The sequence below is a fragment of the Camarhynchus parvulus genome, chromosome 8 (genome assembly GCF_901933205.1).
Source record: "Camarhynchus parvulus chromosome 8, STF_HiC, whole genome shotgun sequence".
Classification (NCBI taxonomy): Eukaryota; Metazoa; Chordata; class Aves; order Passeriformes; family Thraupidae; genus Camarhynchus; species Camarhynchus parvulus.
The window spans coordinates 1,727,108-1,743,902 of record NC_044578.1 but is presented as its reverse complement, the minus strand read 5'-3'; the positions used below and the strand labels follow the sequence as shown (position 1 = coordinate 1,743,902).

At 45.1% G+C, this 16,795-nt stretch overlaps 1 protein-coding gene across 2 annotated transcripts in view; it reads left to right on the top strand.

The window, feature by feature from the left end:
- CACHD1 (cache domain containing 1) overlaps window positions 1–16,795 on the top strand; it is an 87,838-nt gene that overhangs the window by 45,571 nt on the left and 25,472 nt on the right. For both annotated transcript variants that reach the window (XM_030953986.1, XM_030953987.1), the window contains exons 4-8: window positions 1,859–1,965; window positions 8,196–8,322; window positions 10,372–10,516; window positions 12,575–12,791; window positions 16,232–16,381. In XM_030953986.1, coding sequence (XP_030809846.1) covers window positions 1,859–1,965; window positions 8,196–8,322; window positions 10,372–10,516; window positions 12,575–12,791; window positions 16,232–16,381 — 746 coding nt within the window. The remainder of the gene's footprint in view (window positions 1–1,858; window positions 1,966–8,195; window positions 8,323–10,371; window positions 10,517–12,574; window positions 12,792–16,231; window positions 16,382–16,795) is intronic.

Here is a 16,795-nt window from a genome sequence, read left to right as displayed (position 1 = left end):
GGAGCTGCTCTCTCCTCCAGGTCCTTGTGCCATGGAACCAAAACCACTCCATTGCAAGGGGCAAAAAGTCAATTTTAAAGCAAGCAGCAGCTGAAAGGAGATTTGAGGCAGACATCCCACCCAGCCCAGTCTGGGTCAGCCCCTTGCTCAAGGCTGGCAGGTCTGGTCTTTCATTTATGGGATTGAAAACAATTTTTCATCTTTTATTTATACTTTTTTTCCTCATTAACTGTATTTCCTTTTTGCTCTAAGAAGGAGGGATGGGATTGGGCTGCAGGAATTTTTTTTTGTTTCCTTCTTCAGCCCTGCTGCAGATTATTTAGGCATCCACAAATTCATCTTCCTGGTGGGTAACTGACAGTGGCTTCCTGAGAAGAGCTGAGGCCTTGGATGATTTTTGGAGCACGTTGAAGCATTTTAATGCAATAAATGAATAATGTTGGTTGCTAACAAGGCATCCTGTTGCCATCACTAATAGATTTTGATGGGAGCTCTGGGACAATCCGTTTACATCCTGGAAAGTCATTATTTTTCACTGTGGGGTTGTTCCTCAGCCTTGCTCGGAAATACTTCTTTAGGATGGAGATGTTTAATGTGCAGTTTTTTGGGTTTGCCCCAAGATAAACACGATTTTTGTGGAACCCATCCGTTATCAATCAATCTTAGGCTGGAGATTCCTCAGCCAACAAAAAATCAACAGCAGTTTTGCTGTCTTGGAAAGAGCTGTGATTTTTTTGAAGTGGTTCCATTTTGAGGGTGATAAGAGAAGCCACAGCCTCTATCCAAGAGCTGCATTCCTGGGAAATGTCTTTTCCTCGACAGAGAGAGGTTGGGAAGTTCTCTGGGAGGAAGCTGCCAATAACATCAACAAAGAGCTCCAGCAGAGGGGATGAGCCCGTGCAGAGCTCCAGGTTTGGCTGCCCTGGGGCTGTCAGAGCATCCCAGGCTGATCTTCCAGCCTGGGGCTGAGCACGAGGACACACAGGAGGCCTTGGTGTCCGTCTGTCCATCCGTCCGTTCCTCTTCCTGGCTGTGGAGAGCCAGGACAAGGCGGGAGATCAAAGGGACTTGGGACAGGGACATGCAGGATGGCTTTAAGGCAAAGGAGGGCTGGGTTAGGTGGGAAATTGGGAAAGAATTCCTGGCTGGGAGGGTGGGCAGGCCCTGGTGCAGGTGCCCAGAGCTGCCTCTGGATCCCTGGAATGTCCAGGGCCAGGCTGGATGGGGTTGGAGCAGCCTGGGACAGTGGGAGGTATTGGGGTGCAATGGGATGAGTTTTAAGCTTCTTTCCAACCCTTCTTTGATTCCATAATCATCTTTTCTTGGTTTTTCCAGATTTGACGGGAATTTCAACAATAATCTCTTACTTTTAATAGTTGTTTATACTGAAACATTAAAAAGCTGTGTTTCCATCGTAAATGTGGGTTTAATGAATAATGTTTGATTGCTGATCCTCTTGTTGCTGTCCTTCCAGATTTGATGGGAATTTCAACTCTGTGTTATTATAAATAATTACTTACAGTGAAACATTAAAAAGCTGTGTTTCCATTGTAAATGTAGGTTTGGTTGCTGATCCTGTTGTCTTTCCAGATTTGGTGGAATTTCAGCTCTGTGTTACTGTAAATAATTACTTACATTGAAACATTAGAAAGCTGTGTTTCCACTGTAAATGTAGGTTCAATAAATCATGTTTGATTGCTGATATTGCTGTTGCCTTTCCAGGTTTGATGGGAATTCCAGCACCAATCTCTTACTATTAATAATTATTTACACTGAAACATTAAAAAGCTGCGTTTTCAATGTGAATGTAGGTTCAATAAATCATGTCTGATTGCTGATATTGCTGTTGTCTTTCCAGATTTGATGGGAATTTCAACACCAATGTTTCCAGAACCATCAGCTGCGATCGCCTCTCGACCACTGTCAACAGCAGAGCCTTCAATCCTGGACGTGACTTAAATTCTGGTGAGCAGCACAGTTCTACTTTGGGGTTTTTTCCCTTCTGTTGTAGGGCTTTTTTCCCATTAGACTCCAACATTTCCTTGGCACAGAGAATTTGCATTGATTGCCATAGCAACAAGCTTTTATTTCTCCTTGCAAGTGTCACACTGCTCTTAATTTGAGATTTCATGATTGAAAGCTGATACCTAAAGTAATGCCCTTAGTCTAAGTACATTATAAAAATGTCATGAAGATTTTATTCCAGCCTACCGTGGATAATTTTGTTGTGGTTTCTGCACTTTTTATTTCTTCCTTTTTATTTTTTTTTTCCAAGGTTTTCTCCTTCCTAGGCCTGTCTGCTTTGGCATCAGCAGTGTCAGCTGCTGCAGGGGCCACACAGGGAAGTTTCTCTGATCTTCTTAGCTGAGCTCAGCCCATGTGAGGCTGCCTTTGCACTGATATGCAAAAACGACCAAATATGAGGGCATCTTAAGATATTTCCTGTCTTTGTCTTGTCAGGGCATTTTCTCAACACGTTTAAGGACTTAGAAATATGTTCAGAACCAAAATACACACGACTTAGCCCTGAAAAATTCAGCTTTTGGGCCTCTGCTGCAGCAAGGTTTTCTTCTTTTTTCTGCATCCTAATCAGTGTGGATTAATACAGGGATTTCAGTTGGGTTTAGTCAGACTTTGCCCCAGTTCCATCTGACTTTTCAGCTTTTTATGGTGCTCAGTGTTATAAATTAGGGAACATTAACAGACCTTGTGGATTTTATTTTGGGGAGGTGTTGTTTGTTCATTCTTTTGGGGGAATATTGCAGACTTGGGATTGATTTTATTTTATTTTCATTTTCAGAGGTCTTTTGGAATAAAATGCTGATTTATTTCATTAACTTGACTGATGAAGTGGCAACCCTGCCATTCCACCCTCACCACCTTGCAACAAACTGGAGGGGGGAAGAACCCCAAATTTTTATAAACTCCTTTACTGTTTCCTTCTTATAGCTTTGCTCTCTGGATTCTAATAGAATAAAAAATGAGCAGTCCCCAGAGATTGTTTTCATCCCATCCATGCTATCCCACATCTTGGATGCAGGTGCTGGCCAGGCTGATTTCCTGACAAGCCATGATTTGTGTGGTGTTTTCCATCCTGAGGCCAGGCACTCTTTGTTCACTCACTGTGATTTGCTGGGCTTTGTTTTACTCATCTCTTTATTAAAAAAAACAAACCCAAACGACTCATTAAAATAATGTTTAAATCACATGCAGTTGTTAATTAATCAGAATAATTTTTGAAGGCAAGTTTAGAGTCACTGTTGTAAGAGCAAAGCATGCAATGAATCACTTCATGGTTTTTAATTAAATTAAATAAAATTCTTCTTCTACCGCAGAAGTTGGAGGTTAAAAAAGTATTCAAGAAATATTCCTTATTTTTGAGTGATGAAAAGCAAATAAATTGCAGTTTCTTGTAAACGTAATTTAAATTTTTGGTTTGAATTCTCAGAGAAATAAAGTGAGTGAGCGTTCAAGGTTCCTGCTGTCCTGGCTCAGCACTGAGGCTCAAGTGCCTCCTCTTCCCTTGCCTCTGGCTTGAAAGATTCCTGATGAAAGGAGAACCTTCAAAACATGGCATTGTCAGGAAAGGGCAGCAGGAGAGGAGAGGGAATTGAGGGAGAGTAAGAGCAGGGATTTATTGACAGCAGGCTCTCCTCTGGCTCTCCTTTTACAGAAACAGCCTTGGGGGGAGGTTTTGATTAGGGAGCAAATGTCTGTAAGAGAGAAATGGGATGGAAAGAGTGGATTGAGGCAGGAAAATGGGATGGGAACGGTTAATTTGAGGAACAGAAGTTAGTGCTGGGTGCATACCTAGTGAAGAGAGAAGTTTTGTGTAGGTGTGGCCAAGGAATATCCCTGGTCCTTGTTGTGTTTAAAAAAAACCACCCATATCCCATAATTTTCTTTCTTCTCTCATAAGTATCCTCATGCAGAGCTGGGCAGGAATATCTGTTGTACTTTGGGTTTAGGCTCTACCTCTGCCTCATTTATTTTTATGCTTTAAAAACTGTGGGTACATCTGGGTGTTCTCATCGTTGTCTTCCTGAATGAGTTTTTCATTTCATTCTGCACATAAAAGGCAGAATTCCCATGAGTATCCCCCCTTTTCCCACGGGAGTTCTGCAGTTTAAATAATCCTGCCTATAAAAAGCTCCTGGCAAAACATAAATTTCAGCTCTGCTCCGCTCGACCTCGAGCTCAGCTCTGGAAATGTTAATCTTGGCCCAGAGTAAAAAGTGGGATTGGAGTGCTGAAGTTGGAGGTGTTGGAAGGGAACGGAATTTGCACCACAAAGCCACAGGAACAGAGCCTGGGAGAGCCCTCAGGGACAGCAACCCCAAATTCCACCCTGGGCAGGGTGTTAAGAGGGGTGATGGAGCTCATGAAACTTTCAAATCTGTTTTTTCCATTATTACTGGAAATTTTTTTGTTAAGACAAACATTAATCTTAGGAGGGGGAGAAAGAAATAGATGTGTCTCCTCAGCTTTAAAAAATATCACTTTTACCACTGTTTTGTTTTTTTTTTTTTTAATATTAGGTGGCTTTTTAAATGTTGTTTAATGTCTTGAAAAGATTTTGTTTTATCTTGGTTGGAGTTTTGCATCTGGATTACTTTTAGCCATTACTACAAAGGAGATAAGGAGAAAGTCTTTATTCTCCAGATGGAGACGCAGGCTCTGGGCAGTTAGATGAAGAGATCTGTCCTCACCACTCTGAATAGTCCTTTATTTATTAAATCTTCCCCAGAGCCTGTGCATTATGTTATCAGATTCCTTTGGAGGTTTTTTTGCCTTTTGAATAAACAGGGAACCAGTAAATCTTTCTCCTTCTCATCCTTCAAAGTGCTGAAATGTCTGTTCCAAGTCAGGCAGCTTTGGCAGAGCGCTCCTCCCCAGAAATATGCAGAGATGGCACCAAATTGCCCAGTAAATTTTGTCTGTTTTATTCGAAGTGTTGATCGTTTCAAATCTTAGAATCATAAAATATCTGCAGTTGGAAGGGATCATGGAGCCCAGAATGTGGAATGTTCCTTGAATTGCTGTATTTTACACTGATTTTTGGCTGAGTTAAAATGGCTGGGAGTTATTTGAGCAGAAGAGTTAATACCCCTCCTTCCAAATCCTTTTAATGGAGCAATCTGGTCCCATTCCTTGAAATGAAAGGGTTTTTTACTTCTTTTCCCTTCAGGGTCCTGAGGATTGAGCAGGGCTCTGTCCTGGCCCATGCCACCAGCAGAATGTTAATTGTGGCTGAGCTGCAGAGCTTTTATTCCTGGTGACAACACAAGAGCTGCAATTGGGTTTGACTTGGAAAATCCTGGATCAGATCTGTCTGGGGAGTCAGAGGATGTCTTCACTCGTGCAATAAACACATTTATTTGTGCTGTTTCTTCACCATGAGGGTTCTTAATGGAGGGACTTGTCAGAGGAGAGCTGGAAATGAGACTTCCCCGGTTTTTGTGGGATGAGATCCGACGTCGGCAGCTCAGCAAATGTAATGCTAAAGAGGAGGGCTGTAAGAAACCCTTTTATAACGAGCAATTATGTTCTGTAGTTCCTTTTTTCCCCCTGACTGTTTGTGCTGTTCTTTGAAGATTAATTAGTTAATGATTTGGCTGTGCTTTGAAGATGTAAAGTGGTATCTAGAAGTGCTAAGTGTTATCATATCGCATTCCCTTTGAAGTTTTATAAACTCTATCACACAGGGCTTTCTTCCTGAAAGTCCTTTTTGCCTTGTGAGATATTTATAATTAGCGAGAACCATCATTTCAAATGCTGTCATCTTAATACTTCCCAACTTGTCCAGTCTGCAGCAGGATTTGGGGTCAGACCTTGCTGCAGGGGAAGTGGAGGGGACAGAGTGACCTGGCAATGCCACCTCATGGGCAGCTGGCCACTTTTATTCCCAGTCTGTGTCCAGAACTAAGGAATCAGCTTTTTATCTGGATGGAATAACCTGTCCAGGGGCTGGTTTTCCTGGGAGGAGGAGGTGGGAATGAACCACAGGCAATGAGGGTGTGGAAAGTTTGGGGTAGGTGAGGTTTAGGTTAAAAAAAAAATCATCTACTGTGTGTCCTGGCAAGGAGCAAGAATTGAGGAAATATCTGCAGGGCATTCTTGCAGCTTGAGTGGATGGAAAATGTGTTTAAAGAGAAAAAGTCTGGATTTTCAGCCATGGCTTATCTGCAGGGAGGTTGTCTGCTGTGGTCATAGGAAAATGAAAAAAAAGGGGGGAAAGGCAGAGTTTGGATAAAATTGGTGGTCCCTGGGGAGGGTGTTACTGAACTAACACTTGCTGGAGGAAACATGAGCACAACTGTGTGAAAAGGAAGAACAGCAGAGCTGCAGTTTCAAAACCAATTGTTTTATGGGGAAAATGAATACTTTTAAATCCACATGCTCTCGTGGGGAAATAAATACAGCTCGTGGCCTTGCAGGAATGAGAAGTTTATCTTTAATATAGCAAGGATTAAAAAAAGCCAAAGCCTTTAAATTATAAACTCCTTTATTGTAATGTTGTTGGTAAAATGAGACTGGACAAGTTGTTTCATCCAGGCTTTAACTTGAGTGTTCGCATGTCAACTTTGAAATTACATTTTTCAGGTTCTGTAACTCAAAACAAAAACTTCAGCACCAGAAATTCAGCCTCTTTATACAAAACAACTTCACCCCCAGAACGATGAAATCCTGGTGGCTGGGCATAAAAAGAAGGATTTCAATGTTTCATGGTCTCATGGCCCTTCTGCCTGCAGGAGGAAGCAGCAGCTCAGAGAAAAAATAGATTTTGGAGGGGAATGAGGAATCTCTGGTAGTCCTTGGTCCATCAAGGCAGGGCATTGTTCTCATGAGAAGCTGCATTTTTGCACAGAGCTCAGCAATCCCAGCCCAGCATCCCAGTGGGACTTGTAGGCACTGTGGGAAGTGTCAAATACTGTGGCAAAGAGGAGTGGGGAAAGCGCAGGACAGTGGTTTTTGCAGGGTAATTACACTGAGCTGGATGTGGAGAGAACATCCAGCCACAGCCAGACTGGGAAACTTGAGTAAGTGCTAAAGTGTGGAGGATGTGGAGCTCAGACTGCCCTCACTGTGGGTATTTGGGTGTAGAGTGTCTGGCTAAGGCTTGAATGTGCCCTGCAGTCCTTTCCAACCCAAATATTGGCATATTTGATAATGAAGGAGATGAAACTGGCCCATTTTCACTGCCAGTCCTGAGGGAATGCTGGAGGGAAATGCTGAGCAAAAGGTGAAGCACTGGAAATCAGAGCCCCCCTCTGCCAGTTCTTTGAGTTCTGCAATCAAAGAGCATGAAAGGAGAAATGGCAAAGAAATATTTTCTTTTTTCATGCATTTTAACCTGGTGTGATCCACTTTATTTGCTCGGTAAAAATGAAAGATTTCAAATATCCAGATTTTGTTTTCAGTCTGCTGCAAGCAGAGAGGGTGTTCAGCCCTGAGTGGGAAACAATCCTGTTCCTGCCTCCCATGCTAATGATGTCCCATTCCCTCTCTCCTGGGAGCATTTCCCTTTTGTTTTTAAGGACTTACAGCTGCCTGGGATCAGTGGTGTTGCAAAATTGGTGATTCCATGGATGAACATCAATCCAGGCTGGAGGGAGAGCAGACAGGGTCTGTGGGACATTCCCACTGCACCATGAGGCAAAAATCCCAATGTCTGTGGGATCTGTTCTTCTAATGTCCATAGGATCCTGTTCCCAGTGCCCATGGGATCTTTCCTTTTGATTATGAAGCTGTGAGCACCAAAGCTGTTGAATATTTTGGAGTTATTCCACCAAAAATGACAGGATTTTTTAACTTGAAGGCTTTTTCCTTTTTGGAAAGGATGTTGACAAGGTATTTATTATTACATGGAGATGTAGGGTGTATATATATTATATATAATTGCCTTAATCTCTTCCTTCCTCACTCTGGCCTTGCCTTCCAGGACCTGACTTCAGAGATTCAGGAACTGTCATCACATATTAAACAAAATCTGTGCAATCCAGTGTTGAGTTTCTTGAGCTGTTTGCAGATCAGTGAGGTTTCACCAGTGTGTTTTCCCCATCCTAAGCAGAGCAGTTTGTGTTTCATGCTGGGTTGTTCTTCTCCAAACTCCACCAGGGAGGCCCTGAGTCACAAACCCTCCAAGTCTGGGCTGCCTTTGTAACTCTGCTCCTCTCTCCCTCTCCACCCTGCAGTCCTTGCTGACAACCTGAAGTCTAACCCAGGGATCAAGTGGCAATATTTCAGCTCAGAAGAAGGGATTTTCACCGTGTTCCCAGCCCACAAGTTCCGGTGCAAGGGCAGCTACGAACACCGCAGCAGGTAGGACTTGCCTCCTTCCAATTTCCTGGGAAAAGCACTTACACTGGATTCCTCAGGCCCTGCTCTCACTCACTGTTGTCCTTTGCCAAGCTGCCAGCCTTCATGAGTAACTTCTAATGGAGTCCCTTGGGTTTTCTTAGGGCTGTTTTTTAAAGCACCACTTTTCACTTCCAAGGAACTAAACTAAAATTCCAAACAGGTTCCTCACCTCTCCCAAATTAAGTCAGCTGTAAACAGCAGTGACTTGGAAGTTGTAGGTCAGCCTGCAGGCAAAATCTGACTTATATTTGACCCATGGCTGACCCCTGTTAATAAAGCAGAGAGCAGACATTCTGCTGATTTGGCAGGTGCATCACTTTGGGAGGGAGGGGAAGGATGGGAGACTGGGAAGGGCACATAGGTAGGAGCATTTTTCCCCAGGTTCAAGTGGCACATCATGGATAGTAGGGAAGCAGCAATGGAAATTTCTTTCCACTAAAATAAAACAGTAAAAATAAAGCATCAGGTGGCAGAGTGGTGGCAGGCTTTCCTGCAGAGGGTTTTCTGTTCTCTATGCCAAGAATTTGAGGTCCAGTATTTTTCCCTGTTTTTTCTGTCAGTACCATGGGATGGATGCAGGCTGGAGGGTGGGAAGGTGCAGTGACTTTAGTATCTCTGGTCACACATTAATTAATTGTACAAGTTAATCAGTCTGTGCAGGGGAAGTAGCAGCACATCCAGGAACCTTGTGGGGACACTAAAGAGGGTTTTTCTGTCAGGGTTGAGCAATCAAAAGTTTACTGATGGTATCTTCAGTGTGCCATCAAAGCACAAAGTTCTGAGCTTGACTGAGTTTTCTGGGGCCTTGGGAAGGTCTGAGGAGGTGAGAGCTGGGGGTGCCCCAATCTTGCTCAGAATTTGACGCTAAAACCATCAGTGGTTTTATCCAAATCTCTTGTCTGGGTCATAGTTCCTCCATGGCTAAATAAGGGGTCTCTTTTTGCTAATATTTACTTCAGAGGGTAGTTTGGGTGAATTAATTAGTTAATGCTTCAGTGCTTTGAAGATCAAAGGCCCTGTTTCAGTTGCAGGTATTAATCCAGGGCAGAGCTGCAGGCTGTTTTACAGTTAAGAACTGATTTGTGCCAGTTGTTTACTGCAGTGCCTTGTGTCAAATCTTTCCTTTCCTTTTAATAAGATTTCTATGTCTGCCTTTGATACAACGAAATTTAGATCCCAAAACTCTCCCTTGACTGTAACTAGTTTTGTGTCTGGACTAAAGAGGAAAGAGAAACTTACCATTTTATTTTAATCCTTCCTCCATGCTGAGGATCTTCCTAATTTATTCCAGGTTGAAACCTTGGCGTGAGAGCTTGTGAACTCTTTCACACCTCTCTCAATATTGAGCTGGATCTGAAAACAAGATTTTCGGTGTTAGCACAGACACATGACAGCACTGAGAGTCCCCACTGGTGTTAGCTCACTTTGGGATGTAAAACTGCGCAGATCCAAGGGCTTGTGCAGCATGACCTGGGTGAGAGTCATCCCAGGGCACCCTGCCTTGGCCAGGAGCCTTCTTACAACAGCCCAAACACCCTGGGCTGATCATCTCCCTGCAGCTGCACAGGTTTTTACTTGTCATGGCCCCAGCACATCCCCACTGTGGCACCCAGTTCACGTGTGGGTGAAGTTCCCAGCAGCCAGGATTTACCTGGAGCATTTCTTGCTTCATTCAAACCTTGCTGTGTGAACTGCTGCAGTGATCCCAAACACTGCTGCTGTGTAAGCAGCAGGGTTAATTCCTGAAAGCTCTTGCTGTGACAGAGAGAGAAGAACCTGGTTAAAAGATTCAGAAACTGAGGGGCATTTCTGCATGCTCAGATTCTCAGCTGGCCTTTCCTGGTACAAGTTTTCATAAGGGAAAAAATTCCTGTTTTAATTTATTGTTTCTTCCTGGTTGTTTGCTTGGGTGTTGTAATTCCTGCCTGTTTCCACTTGTGAGCACTCCAGTGGGGATGACAGGGGGCTGATGATGATGATGGTGGTGGTTTGGGTTTTGTCCCTCCTCAGGCCCGTCTACGTCTCCACCGTTCGCCCTCAGTCCAAGCACATCGTGGTGATCGTGGACCACGGGGCCTCTGTCACAGAGACACAGCTCCAGATTGCCAAGGATGCTGCTCAGGTCATCCTCAGCTCCATAGATGAGCACGACAAGGTGAGCTATCTCCAGACACGCCCAGCTTTCCCTGGGTTTTCAGCTCTCACCCAAGGTGGTGCTTTCAGACTCCAGCAGATTGGAGCTCCCTGAGGAGTGCCAGAGCTTTGCCCCTGAGGGGTGACAGAGCCTTGAGCTAGCTCTTGGGATCTCTTTGCTGCAGGGGAAACATTTTGGGTCTGCAGGCTGGGAAAAAAGTGAAATCCCACTGATCTAAGGCAAAATCTTGTACCTGAGCAATCCTTAAAGGCTTCTCCATCCCAGCAGATATTTCAGTGGTGGTCAACAGGAAGAAGAGCCATGTTCCAAACAAGACTCCTTCTCACATCCTAAACTGATTTGAGCAACTTGTTTCACCTCTGAGCCTCTCTTTTTGTCTTGTGAAAGTGGAAATTATTTATTCTCCTGCAGTACTGGTGTGAGCTGAAGCATAGTTCATGTTTGGAAGATTCACAGATAATTATGGTACCAGCAAAGGGCTGAGAAATCTGGGTTTGATTTCTTGCTCTGTCCCTGGTACTCATTTGACAGTGAGAAAGTCACTTAAACTGTAATTTTTTTCAGTACAGACAACTGTGGACTTATAAAGTGCTTCTGTAAAAAGTCTGCAGTTTGGTCTTTTAGTAACTCTCTACTGGTGAGACCTTGATCAGTCTCTCTGCTTGGGTTTTCTTTTGTGAGCAGGAGGAATTTCAGTTAAATCAAATTGAAAAAAACTGATTATAATCTTTGCCTTAAGTCTTCTCATGAATAGCATGGGAAAACCACTTGTAACATGGTGCTTTTAAAGAGATTTAATATGGTAAAGTAATCTTACAGTTCAGCAGGATTAATAGCACTTAAATTCAAGTGTCAGAAGGGTTTGTGTTAATACAGAGAATACATTTATACACCTATTCCTTGGTCAGTAGCTCAGTGATTATAGAACCTGTTACACAGGTACCTCGTTACTGCTTAATTCTGGGGCTGTCTTGCCTCAGCCATGCTTCCTAATGAAGTTTGTCACTCAGTTAATGAGTCTGGTGTGTTAGATGCCATTAAGGCATAGAGGTAACACTTGCATTAACTTATTTACAGGAAAAGCTGATGTCAGTCACCTTGCTTTGACTGAAACATTAAAACAACAAAAAGCTTTGCTGGGAGCAGTCCTTAGAGGGGTTGTTTATTTTTTTTTTCATTTCTCTGTGCACTCCGCTTTCCTCTAGGCTCTCCAGGCTTTCCTGAAAATGCTCTCTGCTGATTCCCTGTCAGCTCTCCCTGGCCCACTCAGGCTCTGGTAGAGCAGCGCATTGACCATTGTGAGGGAGCAGAGTGAAGCTGACTCTGCTGAGAAACAAAGACCCAAATCTCTTTTCCTTGAACTCCACATAATCCTTTTGAAATCTGACAGATTTGTGCCTCCAGCATTTCTTTTCCAACAATGCAGTTTTAAACCCATGGAATCTCCTCCATTGGCTTCTCCAGTGTTGTGTGTCTGGGTGTGTAAAGATGATGTAAGGATGTGTGTTGTGTTCTCCATGCAGGAGAACAGGGCTCCTGGACAACTAATCAATGTCATTAAGCAGAAGCCCCTTCACTGTTTATATTAAGCTCTATTTATACAGTCTAACACTGCTGCACACACAATCACACATTTCTTGATTGGTGCCTCTACCTTGTCCACGTGTTCTGCATGCACTTCTCAGGATTTGTGATTGGTTACAGTCCAGTGCTTCAAGGCCCTCCTTTATCTACTTCTTGTGCTCTTGGCATTTTGCTTCTCAGCCTCTTCTTTCTTAACGTAGCACAATTCATGTCTTAGTAACCTTGAGAACCCCAGAGGCTTCTGATAGGAATAACTTAAAAAACCAGTTTGGCTGGAGCACACTGTGGCCTGAGCTCAGGCACACATTGCTCCACCTCCAGGGGAGGTGATCCCATGGAGCCTTTTCCCCATGGAGCCTTTTCACCACGGAACCCCTTCCCCATGGAATCTCTCTCTTCCCCATGGAATCCCTTCCCCATGGAATCTCTCTCTTCCCCACGGAACCCCTTCCCCATGGAGTCTGTTCCCGGCAGATCTCGGTGCTGACGGTGGCGGACGCGGTGCGCACGTGCTCCCTGGACCAGTGCTACAAGACCTTCCTGTCCCCTGCCACCAGCGAGACCAAGAGGAAGATGTCCACCTTCGTCAGCAGCATCAAGGCGTCCGACAGCTCCACGCAGCACGCCCTGGGCTTCCAGAAGGCTTTCCAGCTCCTGCGGAACACCAACAACGGCACCCGGCTCCAAGGAAGTAAGCCAGCCTCTCGTGCCAGCCGGGCTATTCCAGGACCTTGCCAGTGTTTGCTTATTCCACATCCTCACTTTGCCAGGGACCAAGGGAGTGCAGTGTGTTGAATAGGAACAGAAACGTGCTCCATCCCCATTTTTGTTTTAAGGGGCATTTCCTTGGGCTGCAGTCCACGTGAGGAGCTGTTGGATGTGTCCATTCTCCATGAGGGGCTGTGGGATGTGTCCATTCTCCATGAGGGGCTGTGGGATGTGTCCATTCTCCATGAGGGGCTGTGGGATGTGTCCCTTCTCCATGTGAGGATCTGTGGGATGTGTCCCTTTCTCATTTGCGTCTCTTGCTGCCTTGCCTTTCTTTTGAACTGAAAGAGGAGATTGCAGAGTTGTTCTCTGTGATAGCTGAGTTATTTCCTCAGTCTGTATGATGGGGCAGGAGGCCTTTCCAGGAAAATTGCAGCTTCTGCAGGTTCATTTAATGAGTGCTGGCACATTTGCATACGGATGATGTGCCTTACCAGAATCCTGGGGAAGTGGATCCCCTTGCTTCCCAGGGAAATGAGATTTTGAGAATACCAATTATGGGTGATGTTTTATGGAACACAAAGCTGTCCTGGCTAATTTTCCCTCATCTCACAATAACCCCCCTGAACTCTGTGTACTCATTATGAGCTTTATCCTTCCCCTCCCCAAGACTGGGGTTTTTCTGGGTGTTTTTTGTAGTGAGGATGTGGTGAAACACATGAAAGGATGGATGTGAAATTGAGTGGCAGATTTGCTTGCCAGGAAGCCGTGGAAGGCAAATGCTGTGCTCTGGGTGCTCCTTGGATTTGAGTAGCACTGGCAGTGCCAGGGCAGGGTGGAGGGAGCAGCCCATCTCCATCAGGATACTTGGATCATGCAACTCAATTCCCACCCCCTGGCCCTGTGCCTGCTCCAGTGAGAGCAGAGCCTTCAGGGTCCCAAAGGGCACCAGCTCAGAGGCTGTGCAGAGCCAGAGAGAGAGGAAAAGTCCAGGAACTGAAGTGCTTTGGAAAGAATGAGGAAATACCCCCCATTCCACGTGACTTTCCTCGGGTTTATGGAATGGTGCTTTTGCCTCCAAAGGTTCAGCCAATTCCTGAGCTTCAGGCCATTGGCACAGGGAGATTTTATGTGACTGGACAAAGGGTAAGGTTGGCAAGGGCAGGATTTTACCATCCTCTGGCAAAATGATGACAAGAGCAACTCCAGCAAATGCAAAATGAACAGTGCGGTGCTGCTGCAGCTGGCTGGGACAAGACAAATTTGTCATCAGGATTTATTCCAAGAACATCAGCTAAGGAGTCTTGGAGCATCCTCCTGCTTATTCCCCATCCCTGGAAGCGTCCAAGGCCAGCTTGGCCAGGGCTTGGAGCACCCTGGGATGGTGGGAGGTGTCCCTGGCCATGGCAGGGGTGGGATGAGATGAGCTTTAAGGTCCCTCCCAACCCAAACCATTCCAGGATTCCATGTTTTTATGTTTTATATTAGGATTAGAAGTTTTGGCATATTCATACTTCACCAGGTTTCATATCAAACAACTATTTTGGGGCACAAGCACAGAAAGTTAAAATGCAAATGCTTTGGATTTAGGTTTTCTCTACATATGGAAGATTGTGAAGATCTAATGTGTTTATGATGAATTTCAGAATTCCTGGGGTGAGACACAATAGGTTTGAGAAGAGGATGTTTATAAAACATGTCTCATTTTCTTGTAAATAATCTTTTTCATCTTTTTAGAAAAGAAAAACAAACCCAGCAAAAAAAAAAAAAAATTCCTTCATTTCACTGTTAGTTTTCTAACATCCTGTTCCCAGAGAACAATGTGTGGGTGTGTCAGGGAAGCTGTTGAGATACAGCCTCAATCCCAAATTCACACTGGCAAAGCCAGAAGGGAACTGCTGGTGTGAGATGGGAGAATTGTGCTGTTCAACACATCTGGATTTTCTGCTTCAGGTCCTACTGCAATCCTGCTCAGCAGATCCTCAGCCCAAAGGGTTGCTCCAAAAGCTGCTTGCTCTGGTCCCTCATGCAGATTTAGGACTGGCTTTTGTTATACCATTTAGGCTGCAGCACCATGCCTGGCTGCAGATAAAATATCTCTGCTGTAGCCTAGGAAGCACAGCAACAATTTTCCTTAAACTCCACCCAAAGCTGCTTTAATACCTGGCTTTGCTTTTTTCCCTACTTTTAGCCCTTACAGAAAACTAAGGTAGAAATTCCCCCAAATTAACAGCACCTCCTGTTTGTGTCAAAATCTGGTTCTGGCTGAAATTCTGGTCAAGCCATGAGGACAAAATGTGCAAGTGAAAACATTGATACCTATTTAATAAATCAGTACAGCAAATCCACCAAAAATCCAGGTGAAACAAGAAAGTTGGGATGTGACCACGTCAGCCCAGTGCTCTGGATTTCCTGTGGATGATTTTGATCTGTATGTTCATTATAAACACAAACCACTCTCAATGCTGAGATAAATGTGATGGAACAGGTTGGGGAGCCAGCACGGGGCTGTGGATTGTTGTGTTCAAAGGCTTTGGGGCAGGGCTTTGGCCAGGAGCATCCTCAGCCTGAAAAACGTGTTCCAGGGAAAGTGTGAGGGGCCAGGTCACATTCCAGAGAATTCCCAGAATTCCCAAGCTTTCTGCTCTGCCCTGCTCCATGGAGGGTATCCTGTGCAGCTCCATGCCTTAGGATTGCAGGGGGAAGGAGAACAGAGGGGCAGGAGATTAAAAGTGCAGGGTTTGACCTTGTGGAGCCTTTTCCATGGAATTGGAGCAGCTGCTCCAGGTGCTGGATCTGTGTGCTCCTGTCTGGAGGCAGCCAAGCTCCTCACCTGGAGAGGAGAAGGATCCAGGGAGTCCTTAGTGCCTAAGGAGAGGTGGAGAGGGACTGAGGACAAGGAATGGAGGGGCAGGACGCAGGGAATGGCTCCCACTGCCAGGAGATAGGGGTGGATAGCACATTGGGAATTAGGAATTGTTCCTTGGGAGGGTGGGGAGGGGTTGCTGGAATTCCCAGAGCAGCTGGGGCTGCCCCTGCATCCCTGGCAGTGCCCAAGGCCAGGCTGGACAGGGCTCAGAGCAGCCTGGGACGGTGGGAGGTGGGACTGGATGGGGTTTAAGGTCCCTTCCATCCCACACCATTCCATGACTCCAAAGCCAGAAGGTGCCTGTGGGGTTTGCTCAGGAGAGCAAGCCCAGTGCTCCTGGGTGGCCAACAGGCACCAAACCAAACAGAAGTGTGGTGAGTGCCAAGAGTGAAACTTGAACCCCACAGGCTGGAATCCATGTGGCTGCAGTGTGTTCATCCCCTGGAGGGGCTGTGGATGCCTGGGAGAAGCTGCTGTGAGCAGATTCCAGGGCTCTCAGCACAAGAGTTAAAATCCTGATGCACTGTTGTGCTGTGTCTGTGATTGTGTTTCAGATACTGACATGGTCATCATTTATCTCTCGGCTGGGATCACATCAAAAGAGTCCTCAGAAGATGATAAAAAAGCCACTCTGCGTGTCATCAACGAAGAGAACAGCTTCCTCAATAACTCCGTGATGATCCTCACTTATGCCCTCATGAATGGTGAGAGATGCTTCTGATTTCCAGGCCATAAAATTCCCTTCCTGGCACAGCACAGCTCGTTCATTAAACTCATCCCAGGGTAATTCCAGGCCTTACTGGGAGCAGTTTGTTCATGGGTTTTTGGCACATTTAATCCAGAAGCTGCATCCAGATGTTGTTACTTTGGTGTTTATAGCTGTGCCACTCTATCTTTGTGTATCCCAGTGCAGCTGCAGGGATATAAAATATTGTGGCCTGGATTGTCCAGACTGAGGTAAATTTGTTAATTATTGGAACTGCAAACCTTCCTGGGGGCTTCCAGGGGCAGCAAGCTGGAACTAAATGTGACTTCTTCAGCCAGGGAGGGTAAATGGGAGATCAAACCAAGTCTGAAATGATAGCCCAGCTTTGGTAACCTGGGAACCAACCTGAGAG